The sequence below is a fragment of the Papio anubis genome, chromosome 14, assembly GCF_008728515.1.
Source record: "Papio anubis isolate 15944 chromosome 14, Panubis1.0, whole genome shotgun sequence".
NCBI lineage: Eukaryota > Metazoa > Chordata > Mammalia > Primates > Cercopithecidae > Papio > Papio anubis.
In genome coordinates this window covers 48,892,543-48,919,000 of record NC_044989.1, presented here as the reverse complement: position 1 = coordinate 48,919,000, position 26,458 = coordinate 48,892,543, and the positions used below count along the sequence as shown (strand labels likewise).

General features: G+C 39.9%; 1 protein-coding gene across 1 annotated transcript in view; it reads right to left on the bottom strand.

Annotated features, from left to right (window-relative positions):
• Positions 1 to 15,057: 15,057 nt before the first annotated feature.
• The window catches only part of STON1 (stonin 1), a 64,282-nt gene continuing 52,881 nt past the window's right edge, over positions 15,058 to 26,458 (bottom strand). The window contains exons 4-5 of the mRNA XM_009184165.3: positions 21,740 to 21,942; positions 15,058 to 18,323 (exon numbers count right to left, since the gene is read on the bottom strand). Of these exons, the coding sequence (XP_009182429.2) occupies positions 18,249 to 18,323; positions 21,740 to 21,942 (278 nt within the window). The 3' untranslated portion in view covers positions 15,058 to 18,248. The remainder of the gene's footprint in view (positions 18,324 to 21,739; positions 21,943 to 26,458) is intronic.

Genomic DNA, 26,458 nt, shown 5'->3' with positions numbered 1-26,458 from the left:
AGATCATGAATATTTGTAATTTTATTTGCAGTTACATTTTGGGTAATTTGTTACACAGTGTGAAATAACTAAACCAGTGCCCATTCTCTGATCGGACTGTCCCTCATTGTAATCTCAAGTGTCTTGCATGCCCTCACCAGTCACAAGAGCATTTGAAAAGTATGTAAAAGAATCTTTTAACACTTATGTTTGACAGCTTATCAGATTATCATGAAACATGCAGAATATTATAGTCATAATGGTTACATTTCTTTTGTCAATTTTTTAAACTCAGAGAGGAAGTACATTGCATACACAAACCACTTTATTTAGAGAGAGAGACAGGGTCTAGGTCTGTCACCCAGGCTGGAGTGCAGTGGTATGGTCATAGCTCACTGCAGCCTCGAACTCCTGGCCTCAAGCAATCCTCACACCTCAGCCTCCCAAAGTGCTGGGCATGAGTTGCTGCATCCAGCCCACAAGGTACTTTTGACACTAAAATTGAAATTTCAAGATCCTACAGCCTCAATGAGGCAATTTTACAGTGACTATTTTTTGTTAGTAAATAAAGAATAAAAAAGAAATGCCGAAACTTAGTTCTTTTTTAAGTACTTATTCCTTTGAAATTACACCTCTGCCAAAGCATAAAGCTCCTCCTTAACTGGCCAACACAATTTGGAGCATCAGATTTTCATTTTTCTCCTACTTTGTTTAGAGACCATAATATATAATATATATTTATTACTGGTAATACCAGTTTTTGCAACATTTAAGCAAATCTTAATAATCAGATTAATTTTCCTCCCCGTATGTTCTTATTACTTTTGCCTGGAGGTGTTAGTGATACTCTTCTGAAAGTAAAGAAATAATTTCGCTTTGCTTATTGTGAGCAAAAGCCATATTTATGAAGTCCTTTTGTTGGATAAAAATGTAAAGAAAGGTCAGGAGTGGTGGCTCACCCCTGTAATCCCAGCACTTTGGGAGGCCGAGGTGGCCAGATCACCTGCCAATATAGTGAAACCGCCTCTACTAAAAATACAAAAATTAGCTGGGGTGGTGGTGCACACCTGTAATCCCAGCTACTCAGGAGGCTGAGGTAGGAGAATGGCGTGAACCTGGGAGGCAGAGGTGCAATGAGCCAAGATCATACCACTGCACTGTAGTCTGGGTGACAAAGTGAGACTCGGTCTCATAAACGAAAAACAGTAAAGAAAAATATTTTAGAGACAGCCCATTATTTTTTACATATTAAACTTTACAGTCAATTACAAAGTATTTCAATAATTGTATAGACTCTAAATAATTATTTATTAGTGATTAAAATGCAAGTTAGTATTTGAGCGTATGACTTAAGGCAGCAAATATTCATAATTAACTTCTGAACACTTTGCAACCAGTGCACTAAACCCAGCAGTATTGTGTTTCTCTGACTCTGTTTCATCCTTTACATCTTACAGGAAATGAAAATCCAGATAATCTCTGCCTCACCCTGTAACTTTGAAATGGTTACAGTGTTGGCAGTTCTGATTTATTTTATACTCTGAACTTTTGTAACATTTTCCATTTTCTAATACAGCTCCAAAATCAACTTGCTTTATTTGAACATCAGATTCTATTCCACCATGATGAATTCCTCCTCCCACTCCAACAAGATTTCAGTTAAAGTGACCTGTATGACACAATGCAATGGAACACTGTTAATGAGTATGTGACTGCCTACTTCAAAATATTTTAATATTCGAGAGACATATATATTGTGCATGTATTACTAATTATAATTAACCCGTAAAAACTATGTAGGATGTCTTCAAACACAATTTTCCTCATCACTACTTTTTCAACAGTCTCATCAAGGTCTTGATAAGGATTCAGTAATTTCCTAGCTAACAAATGGTTATACTTTCATTTCTTTAATCATAATGCGTATAATCATACATGAACATAAAGTATTAGCAAGAATAATGTTTATTGTCTCCAGTTAATTCTCCAACCTAGACAAGGTGGAGATAAAGACAAATAATCTGAACCTAAGGCTATAACCTGCAGAAAACCAACCAGCTTTCTTCCCTCAAGAACTGTGCTTTTCTTCTTTCCTAATTTATCTCATTTTATAAGAGGTAAGTGGCAGCATCTTGACTGTTCTATTCTATTGTCTTAGATGCCTCAAATATTGGGAGAGGCAGGGGCAACATAAAATAAACACACTTCTTCCTATTCATCCTGCTACGAACAGCTGAAATATTATGTGTCTAAACATAAGAAGACTCTGAAAAGTGGGGAGAATATGGCAGATCAATTATGGACCTCGCAATCCCAAGAGCCACATAGCAGTGAGTTCTCCGATTTTCTTTTTGCCTCCCGTATCCTAGATTGGGTGCTGGGGAAGCTGGCAACCCAGAAATACCAATGGTCACAGAAAGGAAATATAAAAAAGCTTGCTTTTTCTAGCCAAAGGACCAAGAAAGGGTCATCAAGGCAGAAAACTTTTAGACAATAACCACTCTGTTCTGTCCAAACACCACAGAAAACCACTGTGGCCCCTTTCCTACCACTATCATCCCTACTTGTGATTGCATTTTCTTTCGGCTTTGAAAGTGGCAATGTCATGGTCCCATAAATTTAAGTACACTGTAATTTGTAGAGTTCCATTTATTCCCTAAATTATAGTACCTAGGATTGTACTGGCCACATAAAAGATTCCTAACGAATACTTGTGTTTGCTTATATGTGTTTACATGGGATGAGCTAGTGAACGATTCTTTATGTGAATGTTTTCCATTTGAAGTTACATGTTATTGTTATGTGGACAGGTCAAGGAAATTAAGCATTTGGATATTGTTTCAAGTACAAGAAAAAAAGCCATCTACAGCCACACAAGGTTTCCAAGATACCTTGAACAAGAGACAGATGTTTTCATTTCACGATGAGAAATAACACTCCTTGGCCATGCACGGTGGCTCACGCCTGTAATCCCAGCACTTTGGGAGGCCGAGGCGGGTGAATTGCTTGAGTCCGGGAGTTCGAGCCTGACCAGTATAGTCAAACTCTTTCTCTACTAAAAATACAAAAAATTAGCCAGCCATGGTGGTGCATACCTGTAATCCCAGCTACTTGGGAGGCTGAGACACAAGAATCACTGGAACCCGGGAGGGGGAGATTTCAGAAAGCCAAGATCAGGCCACTGCACTCCAGCCTGGGAGACACAGCAAGACTCTGTCTCAAAAAAAGAAAAAGTAAAAAAGAGAGAGAGAGAGAAATAACACTTCCTTGATAAGTTGCTGGGTGTTAAATGAGAAAACACAGTCCCAGACAAGCAATAGGTGCCAAAAAGCTAAGGGTGCATCCTCTTCACTTTTATCAGCTTTCAAAACCAAGGTTAAATCAAATTTTAAAACAAACATTTTAATATTTTCCAACCCCTCAGATATGTGTGTGTGTGTTTACTTTTTAAAGGGCATTTGCAACCATAAGTGTAATAGATTTTAAATTTCTTGAGGACTTAGGCTGTGTATTATTCATTCTTATATGCCCCTTGAGCTCCTAGCATAGTACCTCAAATATGAAAAACATTCGTTAAAAGTTATTGATATGAATTTATTCTTAAGCTGTTATAAAATGGAATTTCTAGCCTATAGGTGGGGGAAAATTAGGGATTAAAATGCAACTATCATAGGGAGAAAAGTAGTGCATTTATCTAAATTTATCTGATCATTCATTCATGTAGTGTTTCTTATTGAACACATAGGTCATAATCTCTGGCCAGGGGATTAGCCCCATACCACTGGCATTGCACCTACCATCACCCACCACTACCCTTGCAGAAGGTTCTCTTCCCAGAAAAAGAGAAATAACTGTGGGCAGAGCCACCCCAGTCAAAACCCCAAAGAGGGTGGGCAAAAAGAAAAAAATGCAAGTAATTACAATATGTGTGTGTGTGTGTGTGTGTGTGTGTGTTTACACCTGTGAGGTACAATACAGTGTGTGTGTGTGTGTGTGTGTGTGTGTGTGTATACCTGTGAGGTTCAGCTAACCTGAATGGGGAGGGCCAGGGAAGGCTTCTTAGAATTGGCCCCCTAAACTGAGGTCTGTGGAATGAGTAGGGGACAGAGGAAGGGGGCAAGAAAGAATATTCCAGGGAGAGGGAACTGTATCAGCCAAAGCTTGGGGCTTGAGAACACGGCGGGTTTGAGAACATGATAGGTTTGAGGAAATGAGAGCAGTTTGTTTGGTTTGGCTAAAGGAGAGAGAATAAGGCAAGCTGTGGTGAAAGCTGAGGCTCACTGGTAAGCAAATGCAAGATAATGTGTCCTTTCCTGACTGCAGCACAAAGGGTGGACTGGAGGATGGAGGACAGCCACACTGAAGGCAGAGAAGCAGTTAAAGGTCTGTGGGGTTTGGAGGAATAAGTAGCTCCATTGGAAAAGCCTGCAGCAGAAGAACACCAAGATCTAAGTTACTGATATCTACCCTTCCATGGCACTCAACCACATAAGGCAAAACGAGGGCAGGGGAGAGGCCCTAAAAGCCTTGAGGAGGTATGGGGGAAGGGGCTGGAGCATCACTGACGGAGGAAGAGGCAATAAAAAGAGGGCTACAAACATCGTCTAGTTCACAATCTTACCCAAGGCCATCTCTGATCCCAGTGTGAGTTTAATATAGAATGTGTCCTTTTCCACGATGAGTACTTAGCAAAGCCTTTGAAAAGTGTTTCAGAATATCTCAAAATTATCCACTAGAGAGGCAGGCTCTTGGCATTTAACAATGCCACTGTTCAAAGATGCTCTTTCCTTGTCCTTTTCATGGCACTTGAGGACCTTTGGGTGGAATTCTCTCTGAGCAGTGTGAAAATATCAAAATAAAACTCTATGGAAAAGGACAAGCACTGCTCTGAGGTGGCATCTCCCACCCCCGCCCGGCCACTCACAGCTCTATAGTGTCTCTCTCAGAGATGAAAAGCAGAAAAAGAAACTGAATTCTAGAGTGCTCACAAATGGATTTCCCAAATCAGAGCTGCCTTAACCATTTATTCCCTGTTAGAGGGAATTGATCATCTCAATTCCAAAATCACAATAATGTCCTTTTTGAGTCAGTATAGTTAATATTGAAGCATTAATACCAGTGACATCCACAGCAACCTCTGTCATGAAAAAAGAAAAAAAAAAAAAAACCGCCAGCAAAGAACACATATTAAAAGAAGTGATCAAACTTTTCAAGAAAATAAAATTAGGCTGGGTGCAGTGGCTCACACCTGTAATCCCAGCACTTTGGGAGACCGAGGTGGGCAGATCGCTTGAGGTCAAGAGTTTGAGACCAGCCTGGCCAACATGGTGAAACCCTGTCTCTACTGAAAAGATAAAAATAGGTCAGACATAGTGGCAGGCACCTGTAGTCCCAGCTAATTGGGAGGCTGAGGCAGGAGAATCACTTGAACCCAGGAGGCAGAGGTTGCAGTGAGCTGAAATCGCACCACTGCACTCCAGCCTAGGTGGCAGAGTGAGACTCCCTCTCAAAAAAGACAAAAACAAAAACAAACAAACAAAAAAATCCCAAGGGAAAAAAAAGAAAATTAAAGTTGGTAATAAAGTATCCTTAAACAGGATTCTCCGTCTCTGGGACGGTGAAAAGTCTCTGAATCCCCCATTCCACTTCTGGGAAGAAAACTAAGAAAGAGCACCTTAGATAATAGGCCTGCATTCATCTGTACCCATAGACTCTGTCTTGCCTCATTGCCGTGTATGAACTGTTTGTGCTTTTGTCTGTCAGTCCCTCTGCTGGTGCCTTGGGTCCCTTCTCCTCTCATCTGCTCAGAGATATGGCCCTAGCAATTGTCTCCCTCTCTCCTTTGCATCATTAATTTTCTTTTTCTTCCCCGCCCCCCCACCCCGCCACTCTGTCACTCAGGCTGGGATACAGTGGCTCGATCCCAGCTCCCTGCAACCTCCGCCTCCCGGGTTCAAGCGATTCTCCTGCCTCAGCCTCCAGAGTATCTGAGACTACAGGTGTGCATCGCCACACCTGGCTAATTTTTGTACTTTTAGTGTAGGCCGGGTTTGACATGTTGGCCAGGCTAGTCTCGAACTCTTGACCTCAGATAATCCACCTGCCTCAGCCTTCCAAAGTGCTGGGGCTACAGGCGTCAGCCACCGTGACCTGCTGTATCATTAATTTTTCTTTCACCACTGGATCACTGCCAATTTGTGGAAGTATTCATCATCCAGTGGTGTACCAAGTATGGGGAAGTGGCCAGTTCTGGGCACAGGCAATAATGAGAAGCATTGTTTTTTGATAATTTAAACACAATGATAAAACAACGGAAAATCATTTTGCTTTTGATTATCACCATGTTCTGGCAACTCTGGCAAAGGAATGTCCACAGTTATATACTCTATCTCCCCTCCCCACCAATTTTTTATTAAATATTGGCATACATTCTAAACAAATCAATGCAATTATTGTTGAGTTTTAATATTGCAAATGAAAGATTCAAATCAGCTTTTTTTTTTTAGATTCTTAGCATATAATAAGCATTGTATCCCACATAGAGGTTAATTTGGAGGCCTCCCAGTTACACACTTGGACCTCTGACACAGGTGGACTGATACCCACAGTCATCTGGGGATTCATAATGGTCTAGGTGCAATGTGTCTCTCCATTCCTTTGGTATCATGTATTCTTGGATTTAAATGATAGATTTAAAATAAACTGTAACAGTAAAGATGAAGAAATATAATTTAGGTTACTTCTTCTTTTTGTTTTGTTTTGGTTTTGTTTTAGACGGAGTTTTGCTCTGTCGCCCAGCTGGAATGCAGTGGTGCGATCTTGGCTCACTGCAACCTCCACCTCCCTGGTTCAAGCGGTTCTCCTGCCTCAGCCTCCTGAGTAGCTGGGATTACAGGACCCTGCCATCATGTCTGTCTAGTTTTTTGTTTTGTTTTTTGTTTTTTTCCTATTAGAGATGGGGTTTCACCACGTTGACCAGGCTGGTCTCAAACTCCTGGCCTCAAGTGATCCGCCTGCCTTGGCCTCCCAAAGTGCTGGGATTACAGGCGTGAGCCACCGCGCCTGGCCAATTTTTTTGTTTGTTGGTTTGTCTGAGACAGAGTCTCACTCTGTTTCCCAGGCTGGAGTGCAGTGGCACAATCTCTGCTTACTGCAACCTCTGCCTCCTGGGTTCAGGGATTCTCCTGCCTCAACTTCCCAAGTAGCTGGGATTACAGATGCCCACCACCATGCATGGCTAATTTTTGTATTTTTAGTACAGACAGGGTTTCACCATCTTGTCCAAGCTGGTCTTGAACTCCCAACCTCAGGTGATCCGTCTGCCTCAGCCTCCCAAAGTGTTGGGATTACAGGCATGAGCCACCATGCCCAGCCAAACTTAGGTTACTTCAATTCTGTCATTCTGTGTGACCATTTGGAGTTTTAATCTGTATCTTTAAATTTAAAAGACTAAAATGGAGTGTGAATTGTAAGATGTAATATTTTTGTTTAGTAAGTTTTGTTTCGTTACTTTATATATTAAATATTTACCATTTTTGAGTAATAATATTTTTAAATTGAAGTTTATTCTTCTATTTTAATTGTGAACTGTTTTGTTACATAGCTTTGAAATGATTCCAAACACATATATAGTTTGCTGTGAGTGACATATGTTTTACTGTGATAAGAACTTGCAATGTACTCCCACTTCCTTCGAGAATGTTACATCACACCTTATCAGACCCCATATTTGAGCTATTGACTTCAACTACTGGACTCCAAAATATAGTGGTGTGCTGCATAACCATGTTTCTGTCAATGAGGGACCCCTTAGAAAACAGTAGTCCCATGAAATTATAATACCGTAGTTTTACTGTATCTTTTATTTGTTTAGATATGTTTAGACACACAAAACCATTGTATTATTACTGCCCACAGTATTCAGTATAGTAACATGCTGTTACTGAAAACAGGTTTGTAGCCTAGGAGCAATAGACCATACCGTATAGCCTAGGTGTGTAGTGGGCTATACTATCTAGGTTTGTGTCAGTAAATTCTATGATGCTTGCACAATGAAGTCTCCTAACAACACGTTTCTCATTTTGTACATCTTCCCATTGGTAAGTAATGCATGACTTACCTACAAACCTAATAGTTTGACAGACACTTTGAGAGCTTAGGTCATGGCATGACTGCACTCTGTTGAGTTGCTTCTCCAAAGATCGTGAGCACCAGGTGTGGCAGGGCTACATTCTGTTAGCCTTTGGGGTCATCTCCGAAGCCTCAGCAGCAACACCCGCACTCTTGCATGGAGGGACCTCCTGTGTCTGCATGGATCTCTGTTGTGTTGGTCAAGCCATGTCTCCCAAAATCCTCTCTTACACTCATACCTCACACGTGCACTAGCTTTTACTTTCCACAGAGCCTGCATTCATCCTAATTGGTGAACTAGACTTTAGTAATTTTGGAACTCACTCATTACATGGTTAATATACTTCATCTATCGAGTGTATTCCCTGTGAGATTTGTTCTTGTGATTCTCCATCTTTAAGCATTGTGGGAAAAAAATTCTTTTGTATGACAATAAGCCATGTGACTCATGAAATCATATTTTGATCACCTCCTTATTTTAACCATACAAAACAGTTTTAAAATAATAAAACAATAAAATATCCCACTAATAGCATGATTTCACAGTTGCCTAAATTGTACCTTTCACAGATACTTTAATTTTATTAAGATTCACTTAATTACTGGACAATTATTTACATAGAATATTACTATATCAACTATAATAAAGAATCAAAGTTCAAACTATTAGGTAGATACAAAAACTATTAATAAATAGGTGTGCTTTTTCATCCTGCAGGAACTTTGTAGGCATTCTTAAGATTGTGAAACCAGCAACTGGTTTATAATTATTCTGAATTTGATAACAAAATTTGAAGTGGGATTACCATCCTAATATGAAATGACATTGACCTGGTGAAATTCAACCAAGAAAAATTTTAAAACAAAGCAGGATGTGATTAAAGCAATGGCTAAATTTATTTTAAAATATGTAATGCCTACAACACCACACATACAGTTAATGAAAATTCTGAAGAAATACAAGCTGGCATAGTCAAAGCACCTATGCTGGAAACAGCAAATGATTCAGATGACATGGGCTAAAAGGTAACAAGAAATCATTTTCCATACGCATTAACAATAAGGAAAAGAAAAACTTTTAGCAAGAGTCAACATCAAGCAGATAAAAATAATAGTAATGACGAAGAAGGAGCCAAAGAGCAGACAAAGTATCAAGACTTGGGTCTTAAGGGATGTCAGGGAAGTATTAAGATCTCATCCTCCCCAGCTACTGTCCCAGTGTTCATATTGACAGCAAAACTCCTCAAAACAGCTGAAGGTGGCCAGGCATGGTGGCTCACACCTGTAATCCCAGCACTTTGGGAGGCAGAGGTGGGTGGATCACCTGAGGTCAGGAGTTTGAGACCAGCCTGGCCAACATGGTAAACTCCTATCTCTACCAAAAATACAAAAATTAGCCAGGAGTGGTGGCGCATGCCTGTAATCCCAGCTACTTGAGAAGCTGAGGCACAAGAATCACTTGAACCTGGGAGGTAGAGGTTGCAGAGAACTGAGATGGTACCACTGCACTCCAGCCTGGACAAGAGCAAAACTCTATCTCCAGAAAAAAGGGGTCTGAAGGGATTCATGCCATCCCAAAATATGCTGTTTTGCTATATTGATTATTTTAAGCTGAAGGTGCTTGAGAAACAGAACACGCAGAAGGGCTCTGATATGGTTTGGATGTGTTTCCCCTCCAAATTTTATGTTGTAATGTGACCTCCAATGTTACAGATGAGCCTAGTTGGAGGTATTTGGGTCATGGGGGCAGATGCCTCATGAATGTCTTCATGCTGCCCCTGCGATAATGAGTGAGTTCTCACTCCGTTCGTTCATGCAGAGTTGAGCCTGGAAGCGCCTCCTCTCGCTCCTGCTTCTTTCTCACGATGTGACACGCGTGCTCCCGCTTCGCCTTCTGCCATGAGCAAAAACTTCCTGAGGCCTCACCAGAAGCCAAGCAAATGCTGGTTCCATGCTTGAGCAGCTTGCCAAACTGTGAGCCAATTAAACCTCTTTTCTTTATAAATTACTGAGTCTCAGGTATTCCTTTGTAGCGATGCAAAACAAACTAGCGCAGGCTCTCTGACCTCCTCATTTCTACCTAAAAACATATCATAAAATTCTCCATAAAAAAGGTGACTTTCCTGTACTAGGAAGAGAAGAACATTCTTATCACCAAATACTAGGAGTTGATGCCGAAATGGACCTCCACATCAAACTCCTAAAACGACCCTCTTTCATTAGTTTCCCCCATGTATTTTCTAGGCACTGTCCTACAATTTAATGCCCCGAGCCCAAGCCCCTTTGTCTTGTCACATCCCCATAATTAATTGTTCTTTGCGTGAAAAGGTATATAAGCTTCATGGCCTAATGACATCCTAGCGTCTTTACTTCCCTTTTGAAGATTGCCATGTACATGTAAAAATATTAATAAAATCGATATGCTTTTCTCCTGTTAATCTGTCTTATGTCAGTTTAATTCTTGGACCAACCACAGAACTGAAGAGGGTAGGAGAAGATTTTGCTTCCCCTACAAAGCCATTTACTCACTGGGTCCAAACCTGCTTGAGTTTGCTTCCATTGCTGTCACTTCGATGACACTGTTTCTGTCAAGGTCACCGATTTCCATGTTGCTAGATCCAGTAGTCAACTCTCAGTTCTCATCTTACTCTAGCAGCAGCATTTGAGGAAACTCATTACATCCTTTTTCACTTGACCCCTGAAATAAATACCATTCTCTTTTTTCTTCTACTCCAGCTACTCTTCCTCAGTGTCCTTTATGGCATTGCCTTCATTTTCCTGACCTCTAAACTCCAGGGAGCCCAAGGGCTCAATTCTCAGCCCACTTCTAGTCTATATTCACCCCAGGTGATCCCAGTTAGTCCCATGGCTGAAAGTGCTGATATCTCCAAGAGGGACATCTCTATCACAGCCCTCTTTCCCGCCTTGTACATTCAATTGCTACTTGCTCTCTCCATTGTATATCTAATAGGCATCTCAAAGTTAGCATATCCAAACATGAATTCCTGATCTTTCTCCCCAAAACCTGCTCCTACAACACTCTTCCCCTCATCCATAAAATCAACTCCATTCTTTCGCTGCTCAGGCCAAAAATCTGGCAGTGGTCTTGGTTCCCTTCTTTCCCTCACGCCCCACATCTAATCCATCGGCATATACTATTGGCTCCATGTTTCACATATGTTCCGAATTCAACCATTTTTCATCTCCTGTCACCACTCTCAATCTCTATCACCTCTCACCTGATGCTATCTGAATGTTTGTGTCCCACGCAAAATTCATATGTTGAAACCTAACCCCCAAGATGATGGTAGTGAAAGGTGGGGCCTTTGGGAGGTAATTAGGTGTGAAGGCACTGTCCTTATGAATGGGATTAGTGCCCTCATAAAAGAGGGTTCAGAGAGCCCTGTTGCCCCTCCTGCCATGTGAGGACACAGCAAGAACGTGCCTACTATGAGGAACAGACAGGCACTCACCAGACACTGAATCTATTGGCACTTGACCTTGGACTTCCCAGCCTCCAGATTGTGAGAAATTTCTGTTGTGAGAAATTTTTGCTATCCCTCAGTCTCAGGTATAGCAGCAAGAAAGGACTAAGACACCTGAGATATTGCAATAGACTCTTAACTACTTTCTCTGCTGCTGCCTTTACCTCCTTTTTATGTCCACAGAATCATCTTAACATGTAACAAAGTTCTATCCCTCCTCTGCACAAAGCCTTCCAGGGGCTTCCATCTCACTCAGAATAAAATCCATGGCCCACAAAACCCTAGGTGGTCTGCCTCCCCCACCTCCCCACGATCTCTCTGATCTCTTTCCACCTCTATCCCACCCCCTTGCTCACTCCGATATAGCCACCCAGCGGCCATCTGTCCTCTGTGATGTTCCTCTGATGGGTTAGCACCCCGAGTCCCCCACCTGTGCACTAGCAGAGCCCTCTGCTGGACACACTCTTCCCTGGAGATCTGGGAGGCACTCTACCTCATTTCTTTCAGGTCTCGCTGCTAGAATGTCATCTCATCAAAGAGAACATTCCTTACCAACCTATCTAAAATGGCACTCTTCTACACCTCTTTATTGTTTTACCCTGCTTTATTTTTCTGCATAGCAATAATCACAACTTGATATTTATCATCTGACTTCCCCCACTATTATATACTCCCTATAAGAGCAGGAATTAACTGTCTTTGGAGTTGCTGATCCCCAGTACCTAGAAAACTGCAGACGTATAGTAAGCACTTAAAAAAATTAGAATGACCAGCAAGATGATTATTTGGAACAAAGGTCACACTGCATTTTGAGGTGATTCAGAGAGGCAAACTGGCAGCCAATGTGTTAAGGAAGCCTTCTGTAGTTCAGAATGCTTTGGGAATGCTGCATGCGTTCAGCTACACTCATAGACTTACTCATGATATAAGGCTTTTGGAAAGAGAGTGTCCTAACTGGCTTTATGAAAGAATGACAACATCCACCCAGGAAGATTTCGGAGAGAAACACAGAGCCCATCTTGAAAAGGACATTGTTCATTACCGCTTTCTGAGGACTGAAAGAGTACCAAGGCTTGTCCCTGAGTCAAGGCAGCACGAAATATTCTCCTGAAAGCATATTATCTTTGCTTGTTCTTACCTAAGAAGCTGAAAGTGCAATCCTGGACTGGAGATTTTTAGAGACCACATTGACCTTGACACATGCCAAAACAGGATGAATTAATTATAATATCTTACAAATATTTTAAAGAAAGAAGATTTTGAGTTTATTAACTCTCATTAGAAAAATTTTGTTTGAAACCTGCGGAGAAGGAAGACGCTGTTTTTCTTTCTCTATAATAGTTAGAAATGTTTAGAGATGAGCATAGTATTTAAATCTTTGGGATATGTAAAATTGTATTTGACAGCATTTTTAGACTAGGCATTAAGAATACTTTAATGTATTTGTCTATTGCATTAATTTTAATTATACTCCACTGGACTCACATGCTTTGAAATGCTTTATTGAATGCCCCCAAGATCTTGTACTAATCATAATACAAGCCACACCAAATTTAAATTTCTAGCACCGGGTAGCATCAGCTTGCCTGAGAGCACCCTCTTCTGTTTCAAGAATGTACTGCAAATTACATTTCATGGAGTTCACAATGCTGGGTTCTACAAAAGGGGCTTCTCAGCAAAATGGCAACACACGTAATCATATTATTTAAAGAAGCCACTCTTCCCTCTGAAGTTTGGAAGGCTGTGCGAGTGCAGATACATGAAGGGGAAGCAGCAAAACCCAGAGTCTAATGATGCTGTGCCTTTCTTCCCCAGGAAGTCTCATGGAAATGAACTGAAATATTTTAAAACATGGGGCAATTAATCTAATCAGTTTTCCTTTTCCTTACAGATGAAACATGATTTTAAAGGCACAATATTACTTGTAGCTTGTATCTATGGTTTTTTGTAATTCAACTATTTGCTTCTTGACTAGCAACTCTGTCTTCCTTTAAAAATTAGAGTCAAATTCATATTTCAATACCATTTCTAAGCAGGATAACGAAAAATGCTTGTATCATATGACCCAGGGAAATATAGGGATAATTAGATTGAGCCCGTGAAATTCCCATCAAGAAAGGTAAATATTGGCGATTACATATGATTCAACAGAATACATATAGCCCTATGTTTTAGGGCCCTGGCTAAGGGTATAAGTTCCTTGGAATACAGTAGCTGCAGAGGATGGGTAGGGTCTAGGAGAGACAACATCAAAATCTACCCTGTGTCTACACAAAAGTGGTGGGACAGTCTAGCCAGAGTTGAGACAAAACAGGAAAGAATTGATGGATGGGATTTTGAGGACTGTTGTTACAAATACAGTCAGTTTTTGCCACTCAATCCTTTTGTCGTTCCTGAAGAACTAGGACCAAGCCTTGTGAGTCCTAGCAGTGGCTAAAATGGTGCTTCATTTCTGTCTTCTATGAAGTACTGATGCCATTTTGAAATATTAACTTTAGTAGCTAAATAAAAATTTAATTTCAACACAAGGCAGATTTCTTGTAAAAAGGAGGGTGGAGAGGTTGTTAGGTCGGTCCTTTATAAGCACTGATTTACCTTCATATCTCCTATGGTCTCCCTCCACTCCCCCACAACTTCCCTCCACCCCCGCAACTCCCTACCACCCACATGTATACCTTACCTGAAATATATTCTGTACAATTATGTAAAACTGGTTTTCTAAACTTTAAAAACATGGCTTTTAGGTGCACATTAATTCTACAGGACTACTCTACAAGTTGCCAAAGTTTGAAAATTCCATGGAATACTGTGGACAAAGTTTTTCCTATTTTCAAGGAAAATTTGTGAAAGGCTTTGAGTAGTAGTAATCTTATGCATGTATTCATTTCATTTTTTTAAATTTAATTTTATTTTATTTTTGAGACAGAGTCTCGCTCTGTCGCCCAGGTTGGAGTGCAGTGGTGCAATCTCAGCTCACTGCAAGCTCTGCCTCCCGGGTTCATGCCATTCTCCTGCCTCAGCCTCCTGAGTAGCTGGGACCACAGGTGCCGGCCACCATGTCTGGCTAATTTTTTTTTTGTTTGTATTTTTAGTAGAGACAGGGTTTCACCATGTTAGCTAGGATGGTCTCGATCTCCTGACCTCGTGATTCGCACACCTCAGCCTCCCAAAGTGCTGGGATTACAGGCGTGAGCCACCGCGCCCGGCCTCTCATCTTTATGAGTCATGATTATACCCTATTTTTAAAATCATCTTTTATAACATTATCAACTATACTTTGATGATGTCATTTTTCCAGGATATGCCAAGAGGTCATGGTCACTGACTCCTTAAGATTGGAGTCTGACATATGCCTGACAGAGAGTCAATTGTTTAAGGTTATTGAAATTGATTTCATACCTTAAGAAAAAAAAAGAACCCCAGGTCTTGCAGAAGAAGATATACATTCACAGCACAGTAAGAATCATTTGAAATACATTTTTAATTTTTGAAAAATCAATATTTAATCTACAAAATATTTTGTTACATGATTATTAAGGCTCAACCTGTTTTGTATTTGCATTGACAGAATATAAAACCATACTTTAAGTAAAACATTATAATAGTCATTGTTAAGAAAGGCCTTCTAACTGAATTTATAAGAAAAGGGGCTGTATCACAAGCATAGCTCTGGAATGAAGGGAACTAACATCCTAGAACTGTCTAATATATACATCAGGTTGTAAAATTCCAGCCTTTATTTATGTGCTGGAAAGTATCTTTTTTACATATCCTTTTTTAATGGATGAACTCTTGTGATTCCCACAGAAAAAGGAAATATCCTTAAATTTAGATATGCACAAATGATCTACCCATGAATTCATTTACATTGTTAATGTGATCCTGTAACTGGAAAAGTGAGCAGACGAGTCACAAACTGGTCAGCTCCTTGGAAGTCTGCTCATTTGACTCCAAAATGGCCAAACTCACAATGGAATGATCTAAAGCAAAATGAATGCTAGAAAGGAATCTTTCCTCCCTCATTCCTTTCCTTCCCCGCTTCCCTTCCTTAAAAGCAAGGGTTTTTTGAAGATCACTATTCCGGCAAGGGCAGTTCTACTTAATTTGAATCCTACCTGATTTTTCACCTAGAGTTCTGTAGTCACATCTGACCTCTTGCCAGTTCTGAGGTCAGAAGAATTGAATAAGCCTCCCCTCTCTACACAGAATGTTAATTTAACACTAAGTAATGAATATTTAAGGATCCTAATAGATGTGCGAATTAACAATTATGCCGTAACACCCCACTGTTAATGCTTTCAGCCTCTGCATTGCCACAGACACTCCATTTGGGCTTTAGTCCAGCTTTTTTATATTGTCAACACTGAATCTTGAGATGTCTGTAGGCCCGGTGGCTTGTGAGTGAATAACCCTGGCAGGGAGGGATACTAGTCGACCTGTGAAGCATGGGGGGCAATTAAGTGAACCCTCTGCTGAATATATTTTGAGGTGTAAATAGTCATTAAGTTCATCCTAATCAGACTGTGAGTTCTTTGTCGCAGGATGCCATAAAACACACTCAGAAAAGAATGGCAGTAATTAACCCAGCTAACTTCACTGGGACCGTGGGTAGCATCAGTTTCGGCCTGCCTCCGTATTTGTTCTGAGCAGACTGAAGTCACTCTAGAGTGCGCCCACATCAGATGATAAGAAAAGATGGTGGAATTTTTTTAAATGACATACACAGATTTGCCCTACTCTATATCAACAGTGAGCCTCAAGCATATGATATTATAAGCAAGGCATCAAATGTAGTTTAAAAGAGAAATAGCAGCCGGGCATGGTTGCTCATGCATGTAATCCCAGAACTTTGGGAGGTCAAGGCTGGCGGATTACCTGAGGTCAGGAGATCGAGACCAGCCTGGCCAACATGGGGAAACTCCATCTCTACTAAAAATACAAAATAATTTTAGCTGGGCATGGTGGCTTGCACCTGTAATCCCAGCTACTTGGGAGGCTGAGGCAGGAGAATCGCTTGAACCCAGGAGACGGAGGTTGCAGTGAGCCAAGATCATGCCACTGCACTCCAGCCTGGGCAACAGAATGAGACTCTGTTTCAAAAAAAGTAAAAAATAAAAACAGTAATAGCAATTCCTTTCAACCAACCATCACCTTTTGCATCCTTTGCCTTTAGAGTAAAATAATGAAAAGCAATAAAATCTGCTGATTGATACAGACCATCATAAATGTTTGTCTTAATCTGTTTTTGAACAGATTGCAATGGATGTAACATAATATTAAATAAAACACATGAAATAAACTCTGTAGGCCAACACATAAATGTTGTTTGGAAGAACATTAAATCAGTTTTGACTCAAAACAAATCTAGCAAATAGAAAAAAAATCTCCTAATTATGTTTAAGATTCAACATAAATTGAAGGCATATTAATACCACATGGGGGAGTTTGTTTTTCAGACTAAAAATAAATCTGGAAAATAGATTCCATACATTTTAAAATTCTCACTTTTCACTGTAAATGCTAAAAGGAAATTATAAATGGAATTATAGCTACTAATGCTATTGACTTTTCATTAAAAACCAAACCTTTATAGTCATTTACCTGACTCTGAAGAATACAAATGTTGCCTCTTAGAAATCTGGGTAAAGTACCAAGTATCTTTCACTTTGCTCACCTTAATGAAAAATACTCCAAAATAAGCAGAATTAGCATAAAATAGCATGATAGCAGAACTAGTATAAAATAATCATCATGTGATTTAGACTTCTACTCAAGAGAGGCTTGTGTTCATTACAAATAATACTTTATCAAAATATATCCTTAGAGTCTGTACTTTTGGAAAATAGTATTTATAAATTTTAAAAATTCCTCTTTAATATCTATAAATATTTTAACTAGTGTCTAATACTCAGATTCCATTTTGAAAGGAATCCTGCCAAGTGAAAGGAAATACGTCTTAGTGATTTATACTAAAATATGTAGGACAACAGAATTAGCTTCTTTGCAGCACACACTAGAATACAAATACATTTTGAAAATGACAATACAGTAGGAGAGAGACAGGTACCAAATATAGCCAATTATTACTTACCAATGTGGTAAGAGGACAGGAAAATAAGTAATTCAAAAGCACAGATACTTCCAAATCTACATTTTAGCCTGTAGTTTCAACATCATTCTATACCTAGCCACATTTCAGAGGCAAGCAAGAGGGAAAATTAAGTATTTTGGTGTATGTCTCCTTTGATTCCCTCACCCTCTAGTACAGGCACTAACCAGCAAGAAGAGATGGGAAAAAATAAAGACGGCACCTCAGTAATCCAGGGAGCAAAACAATCAGCCACTGAGTAATCAAAAATCAAACTGGCTGCAGGGTCACACAATGAGTAACTGTGCCTTTGAGTTTCAATAGGAAGCAAAACATCACACAAATTATAGAAACATTTTCGATCGAACCCCTAGGACAAAAACATATGAAAAGCATAAAACACAGATTGTTCAGTTTTAGGTCTAAACTTCTCTAAACACAGTCATCAGACCTGTCTTAAAACCACTGTTCAGAAGTCATTTCCACTCTACAGTAGCAGGACTTGGTGTGGTGTCGGTGAATTACATATTTGACAAGTGGGCTGTCATCATAAACTCTCGCTACTCCTACTGAGTTATGCAGTCACCAATTTTATCTGGGTCTTCTCCATCGATTTTAATCCACTTCTTTTCTATTTCAACCTGTTATGCAAAAGCAAAACACAGGCAGCATTAACAGATGCAACGCAGCACTCACACCTCTTCAGTCCTATTTTATACATGCGGCACAGACTGCACAAACCTCACCCTTTGGACACAGACACAGCCCTCTACCCTCCTACAGCAGCTTCCAAGTGAGGCACTCTGCTCTCCTTTTGAACAACAGAGCCCCCCCCACAAATCCTCCCCGCCAGGGTCAAATCTTCAAGAGCACCAAAACTATCTTCTAAGTCAAACATAGTTTTTATAAAATGTGTACAGAATATATATATTGAGAAAAACATTTACAGATCTGACTAGACATATGACCAATTATCCCTCCCCCTGAATATATGGCTGTATCTTATATCTAGCCATTGGCTCCCCTGAGATTTATAATGCACCCAAATTATCTAACTGAAACAAACCAGCTTACAAACTATTAGGTTGGTGCAAAACTAATGGCAAAAACCGTGATTACTTTTGCAGCAAACTAATAGTAAGCCAGCTGGGCCAAACCATCTGCTCTTCATCATTTTTGTCTCAGCTCAAACGTGACATCCTCCTGGAGGTCCTCCAGGACTACCCCAGGTAAAGTCCTCCAGTCGTTCTCTATCCTGTTACCCTATTTTATTATCTTCTTATAATTTGTCATTAGTTGAAATCATATTATTTATTTATTTACCTACTAACTGTTTTTCATTTCCCCCCACTAGAAACTATGCTCCATGAGGACAGGGACTTTGTCTCTCTGTTCACACTGCTGTGTCCCTGCATGTGGAGCGGTATCTGGCACTTTGAAACTGTAACAGAGAATTACTGAATGGAAGAAAACATTTTGAAACTGCCGCCAGGTGCAGATCAACTAGTAAATGCCATTAAAGCTAGAGATACTTTGTAATTTTTAATTGTCCACTAAAACTGCATGAAGCTGGCACGTCCTGTGAATAGGAAAATAAGTATAAATGTAGTCTCCATGCGAACTTAACCTACATTTCAGTCACACATAATAGTTATATACCTAGTGTTACAGGTCAGGTTCCCCAAGAAATAGACTCTGAGATGGAGATCCGTGTGCAGAAAGTTTACTGGAGAGTGCTGTTGAGTTCAACATTCACGGAAACATTGCAGGAAATGAAGCTAAATGGGCAGAGAGAGAAGCTGGGCTGCCATGTAGTCAGAATGAAGGCTTCTGCCCATGCCCTGGAGAGCTGAAGCTGGGCTGACCTACAGAGTTAGCCCAAGTTGATGCAAAGGTGTCTGTCCACCCCTGTCTAGATTCCAGGAAGGAGACATGACTTCGGGGAAGGCAGCTATCTTCAGCCGAGGCAATTCCCACATGCTGGGGAAATACATCCTTCAGGTCACAGCACTACCGATCACTACCTTTATCAGCAGAAAAAGGTAACTGGACCCAAACATAGACTTCTAAACAGATAGTCCAAAAATAAAGAAAAATCCTGACTCACATTACTATAGTATAGGAAACCCAGTTGATATTAACGATGTCATCTATAATATCACTATTTTTAATAGAAATAAATGAGTAGGAAATCAGAATGGCATTAATCATTGCTGCAAGTCAAGCAACACATAGATTTTAAAATGCTATTCGAGGGGCACATGTTCTCAGGACCTCCTGAGGGCTGTGTCACAGGCAAAATTTAAATTTTTAAAAAATAAAATAAATGATACTAGAAATTATAAAATGTTGCTCATGTGAAAGTCAGAAGGGAAACATAAATTCTAAACTGAACCACCTGTCTGTAATGCAATGTCTAATTTTTGTGATTTTTGAAATATTTTCTAGTTAAAAAATACGTTTAGGTCACGTGTGGTGGCTCACACCTATAATCCTAGCACTTTGGGAAGCCGAGGCAGGCAGATCATGAGGTCAGGAGTTTGAGACCAGCCTGGCCAGCATGGTGAAACCCCATCTCTACTAAAAATACAAAAAATTAGCCAGGCGTGGTGGCAGGAGCCTGTAATCCTAACCACTCGGGAAGCTGAGGCAGGAGAATTGTTTGAACCCAGGAGGTGGAGGTTGCAGTGAGCCAAAATCGTGCCACTGCACTCCAACCTGGGCAACAGAGCAAGACTCCGTCTCAAAAAAAAAACCAAAAACAAACAAAAAAAAACTTTTAAACAAGACCAGCAAGATACATCACCATTTCAAGATACTGTGGGAAATATGTGGCAGAGGACATCCATATATGTACGAAACTTGAGGATAAGGAGGGAAAACAAGTTTAGAAACAGATGTAAGTGTATGTCCTCCTTTAGTTCATCTGCCTAAGAATGTCTGTCCTAAGTTCATCAGAAGAGCTGATGGCAAACATTTAAAACCACCATAATACCAGGCTGGACATGGTGGCTCACACTTGTAATCCCAGCACTTTGGGAGGCTGAGGCAGGAGGATCACTTGAGACCAGGAATTTGAGACCAGCCTGACCAACATAGTGAGATCCCATCTCTATTTAAAAATTTTAAATAAAACTTTAAGCTACCAATAGGCTAGGCATGGTGGCTCATGCCTGTAATCCAGTACTTTGGGAGGCCGAGATGATCAGATCACCTAAGGTCGGGAGTTTGAGACCAGCCTGGCCAACGTGGCGAAACTCCATCTCTACTAAAAATACAATAATAATAATAATAATAATAATAAATAATAATAATAGCTGGGCATGGTGGCGCCTGTAATCCCAGTTACTTGAGAGGCTGAGGCAGGAGAATCGCTTGGACCCAGGAGGCGGAGGTTGCAGTGAGCCAAGATCATGCCACTGCACTCCAGCCTGGGTGACACAGTGAGATGCCATCTTAAAAAAAAAAAAAAAAAAAAACTGAAAACTACCGTAATAGAGAAACTCGGCATTTCCTAAAGCATGCTGCACAGAATACTATTCCACAAGATAGGGATAAGTGTTTTATATACACACACCCACATAGACAAGACACAATAGCCAATGAATTGGAAAAACTGGGTTAACTAAGTTTAACAAGTTTCCTTATTGCAGGACTTCTTGGGGGCCTCTATTTAACATTAATTTAGTATATGGCATTCCCTAACTTATTTTTTTCTTGGATAATTATTTGGGATATGTGTTCTGCAGCACATATTTTGAGAAATTGTGCCCTAACATCATAATTTTTCTTATAAATATACTTCTAAAATGTAGATTCATTTTTAACATACTGTTTTTCATTGAGAGCTAAATTATTAAGTGTTCCCAACATTCTCCAGAAGGGAGAGGAAGTGCTAAGCTCAATGGTGGCCATCAAGTTTCCAAAGCTGAGATCCTCTCTAGGGCAAATCCCACCACACATATACACACACACAACACACACATGATCACAAAAGACAGCAAAACAAATATTTAAAGCCAAAGCAGATCACAGTTCTGGAAGCTGTGGGATGTACCTGGATGTTGTAGCAAGCTCGCTGCTGAACATGTTTCTGTGGCTGGACATCACTCTCCACCCCCAGAGACCTGACCTCTGTCTTTGAGGCACAGGTGTCAGGCACGGAAAACTCAACAGTAGCAAATGGATACCAATCAGAGGGAATTTCTTGGTCTGATCCAAGCTCTAATTTGTATGACAGACAATGAGGATGATCAAGACCTTGAGGAAAGAAAAAATCAAATAGTCAAAGTATTTTAATGGCCATTGAACATTTCTCTTCAACATAAAAGGCATTCATCTCTCTTACTAAGGAATTTCATTAGCACTGCAGCAGTGCAAATTCCATTTAAACAACATACCATGAAAATCTATGATTTTGCACTAACTAGGGGAAAGCTGTCTGCGATTTTTAAGTGCTAGCTTTAAAAGTATGACTTTATTACTGTTTTGAATGAGTGGTAAAAATTTTAAAATAGAAAAAATAAAAAATATATTACTATACGCAGGCACAGATGAACTCCTAAAAACGTTTTCAATTAGAAATATTACTAATATTAATTAGAAATATTACTATATTTAGCAGATTATATTAGTATATAATATATAATATAATCATATTATTACTATATTATAATACTAATATAATCTGCTAAACATTTATATTAAGCAATATTGTTTAATATTAATGTTTAATTTATATTAAACAATATAGTAATATTGCTAAACTTAATTGTTTTCCTTAATTAAAAGATATGAGTAATATTTATATTAAACATAATCATTTGGCCACAATGTGCTCAAGACCTGTACAAGCCTCTTTCTCTTAGACTCACATCTTATAATTATTAATTTATTCATTTTCTTACAATCTATTTATAGATAACTCAAAAATAAACATCCCAAATTAAGTCATATTTTTAAATTCTGATTTTTAAAAGCTAAATTTAACTTTTCAGAAAATGTTCCAGGCCAAGAATTCTTTTTTCAGTGGAACAAATTATTTTTCCCTACTCTAATTCTCACTCATCTTTCCAAAATACTTTGACTGAAACAGCTATAGAGAGTGGAAATGGACATATTGGCCTTGAATATTTTAATCTAATATTGGTTTTCACTCAATTTGTCACTTACTGAGCATCTATGCTATGCCAGGCCAGGTTCAGTGCCAGACCCAGAGATATTGGATATATTCAAAGATTTTAGATGGGGGTCATAGAGTATGTGTGTGTGTGTGTGTGTGTGTGTGTGTTATAAAGAAATGAAAAATATTTTCATTGTAATCACTGTAGCAGCTTTACAAACATTCTGTGATCCTGTTGCATTGTTCATGGCATCTCCATATCCAATGTGGCTATCTTTACTTAAATAAATGTATGACATAAGAGTAATTTCAAGAACCAAATTAAATTACTGTACCACTGACATAGTTGGAGAAACAGCATTCCCATCAGAATATAGCTTTAGGCACAAAAACAAGAGTTTAAAGGATTTCACTTAATTCTTAAAAGATAAATTACCTTTCCTTCCATACAACCTGTTTCTTGTAGAGTGACTAATAGAATTCTAAGGCTGTAAAAAGCCTTGAGAAGTCATCAATCAATTAACTAACAGATGCTCATTAGCCATCTCTACCACTTACAGAAAGGGTAGGACAACAGTGGCCTCTGACGTGCTCTTAACAACCCAGATCACTGCAGGCAAGTGATAACTTCATTCTCATACACACACACCCAGAGAGATTCCACTCCATTACTCTTTCTAGTCCTCTGCCTGCAGTGAGGATACAGTAAGTTCATTTACACTTACTGCAGGCACTCCTCAGTCTTGTTATGGCAAAGTGATTAAGGCTAGGGTTACAAATTGCTTATCTCTCTGAGCCTCAGTTTCTCCATCTGAAAATGTGGATAATGAGGATAACCTGAACCTTATAAGGGCTGTTGTGAGGATTAACCAGTTCATACACATACAGCACTGGGGCAGTAGTATTCTATAGCAATATAGATGAGCTAGATATATTATTTTGTGAAGTGCTATTCAATTATAAAGCCAGAATTATTTAATTACTATAATTTTGCTAATAAAGGGACTGTGAATGCTACACATTCAGAGTCAAAAATTATACTAGACATGATCTGATTTGATACTCACACTTTATAAGAAAAACTTATTTGAGGAAATTTTACGACGAAAACTGAAGAAAAGAACTAAACCCAAGTTGAAGACTCAGTGCTACAAAAGTGTCAGAAACAAAACCTTTCTACCTGCTTTTCTTTAAAAATGGTAAAAGAAAGCCTTTTTCCTTTCAAATTTTCCGGCTTATTTTTTATGGCTTTTGAAAATGCTAAATGCTCTACAATGTTTAGTAACACACTCCCTCTTCAGACTTTGTGCTCCATAGGGACAGGTGTCATGTCTGTCCTTAGCACAATGTCTGTCATGTTTGGGGCTTCACGGATTATTTGTCAAATTCACCAATTAATGAATAAAAGATAAAGGAAAATCATGTTATCTCAGTGCTGACCACCAGGGGGAACTGTCCAGCTTTGGTCATTGTTCTCTCAACATCATTCCTTTTCTTAGGACGGGGGATCAGTAAATCACAAAATCTTAGGTCTAGTTGCTATCCAGTCCCTCTTGAACCAAAATATTTTACATCTGAAACTGAACTGTCAGAGGGCCGAAGGGAATGAATAGCAAGAGGATAACAGAAGTGGAGGAGGAGAGAGCAACCAATATGCTGATGACAGGGCAGAGAAAAAAACAGAAAAGTAGAAAAATTTGGAAATTAGAGGTAGATATATTTAATTGATCCTCCACCACTCTCATTCCTCTTAATAATTCTGTGCCACCATATACACACCTCCTCTGGCTAACCAGCATCCTCATTTGTCTTCAGCTGTATTTCTTTTTCTTCCTTTCTCTTTCTGTCTCTCTCTCTACCACCCCAACAAAGCCTAAGCTCCTCTGCTGTCATTCACACCTTAGTATGAATGAAGTCTGTGAGCTAGTGCCTCAGGCAAACCTTTGTTGTAAAATGAGAGACCTGCCCACTGTTGAAGGAATACTAAACATTGACAAGCTGGTTAGAAGGGACATTAAGGGACCAGTACCCCTTCCCACTTTTCCAGAAATCACAGGTGATTTCCTCAATAAAAAATGTCAATCCTAATCCCTCGAATTCTCAGGAAGGCAAAAAAAAAAAAAAAAGTTTTGTAATTAGAGCATAGTAGACTAGTTTATATGTTCTTGCCAGGTGCAGTAGTTTACACCTGTAATCCCAGCACTCGGAAAGCCAAGGTGGGTGGATTGCCTGAGCTGAGGAACTTGAGACCAGCCTGAGCAACATGGCAAAACCCCATCTCTACCAAAAATACAAAAAATTAGCCAGGCATGGTGGCACATGCTGTGGTCCCAGCTACTTGGGAGGCTGAGGTAGGAGGATGGCTTGAGCCTGGGAGATAGAGGTTGCAGTGAGCTGAGATCTCCCCACTGCACTCCAGTGCTATTCATTCTGTTTCCATTTTCGAAGTATCTTTTCAAATAATGCATGTTTTTCAGAAACTATCTTGAAAATGATAAAATTTTAAAGAACTTTTTAAAAACTTTTTGTTCTCTAAATACACAACTGATCTAAAAGTCATATAGAAAAATAGAGATGCACTCTGGGATCCTGCTGTTCTAGGTGTGTTCCTTGGGCCAGATGCATTGGCATCACATCAGCACTTGTTAGAAACACAGTATTTCAGATCCCACCTGCTCAGTCAGAATCCACATTTGAACAAGGTGATATCTCGGCACACACAAGTTTGAGAAGCACTGCCTCAGGACAAAGATTTCCTTTCTGCTCCAATCTTATTATTACCATACTTCTCAAGAGGCAAATTAGGTTATAGCCTGCCCTGGCACCCTCTCACTCTCTGCATTGCCCTCCCCACCCCCTCAGTGGAGAAGCTTGGTGCAGGGCCCTGTAATCCCAGTTATGTCCTGCCCCAAGCCAGGCCCACAGCTGCACCATGCCCTCTGGACGCCACCTGACACAGCCCCATTGTGTTTTCCCTGGGCCTCCTCTTTGTGCACAGACCTGATCTCAATAAAGCAGCTGTGATCCCAAAGGATTTGTTCAGTGAATTATCACTGTGTAATTGACTGAAATGCCTGTAAAATGTTGTCCTGTGTGGGCCTGGTGATATGACAGTTTTACAAAAGAATTCCTGAAGGCCAAGATCAGGTTCAGTCAGTTTCCCTGGAAATGCCCATTCTTGTCATTGTTCTTGGTGAGCTCCACTGCTAATAAATACTCATGGGAGGCCAGGCGCAGTGGCTCATGTCTATAATCCCAGCATTTTGGGAGGCCAAACCGGGCAGGTCATGAGGTCAAGAGTTTGAGACCAGCCTGGCCAATATGGTGAAACCCCGTCTCTACTAAAAATATAAAAATTAGCCGGGCATGGTGGTGCACACCTGTAGTCCCAGCTACTCGGGAGGCTGAGGCAGAAGAATCTCTTGAACCCAGGAGATGGAGGTTGCAGTGAGCCAAGATCATGCCACTGTACTCCAGGCTGGGTGGCAGAGCGAGACTCTGTCTTATAAATAAATAAACAAACAAATAAATAAATAAATAAATGCTCATAGGAGAGCAATAATAGAGCTCTAGAAGACACAGGTATATGCAGAGCAGGGAGGAATGATCCCTGCCGAGGGGATCAGGTCAGTAGTTCTCAACCCTGGCTGCATG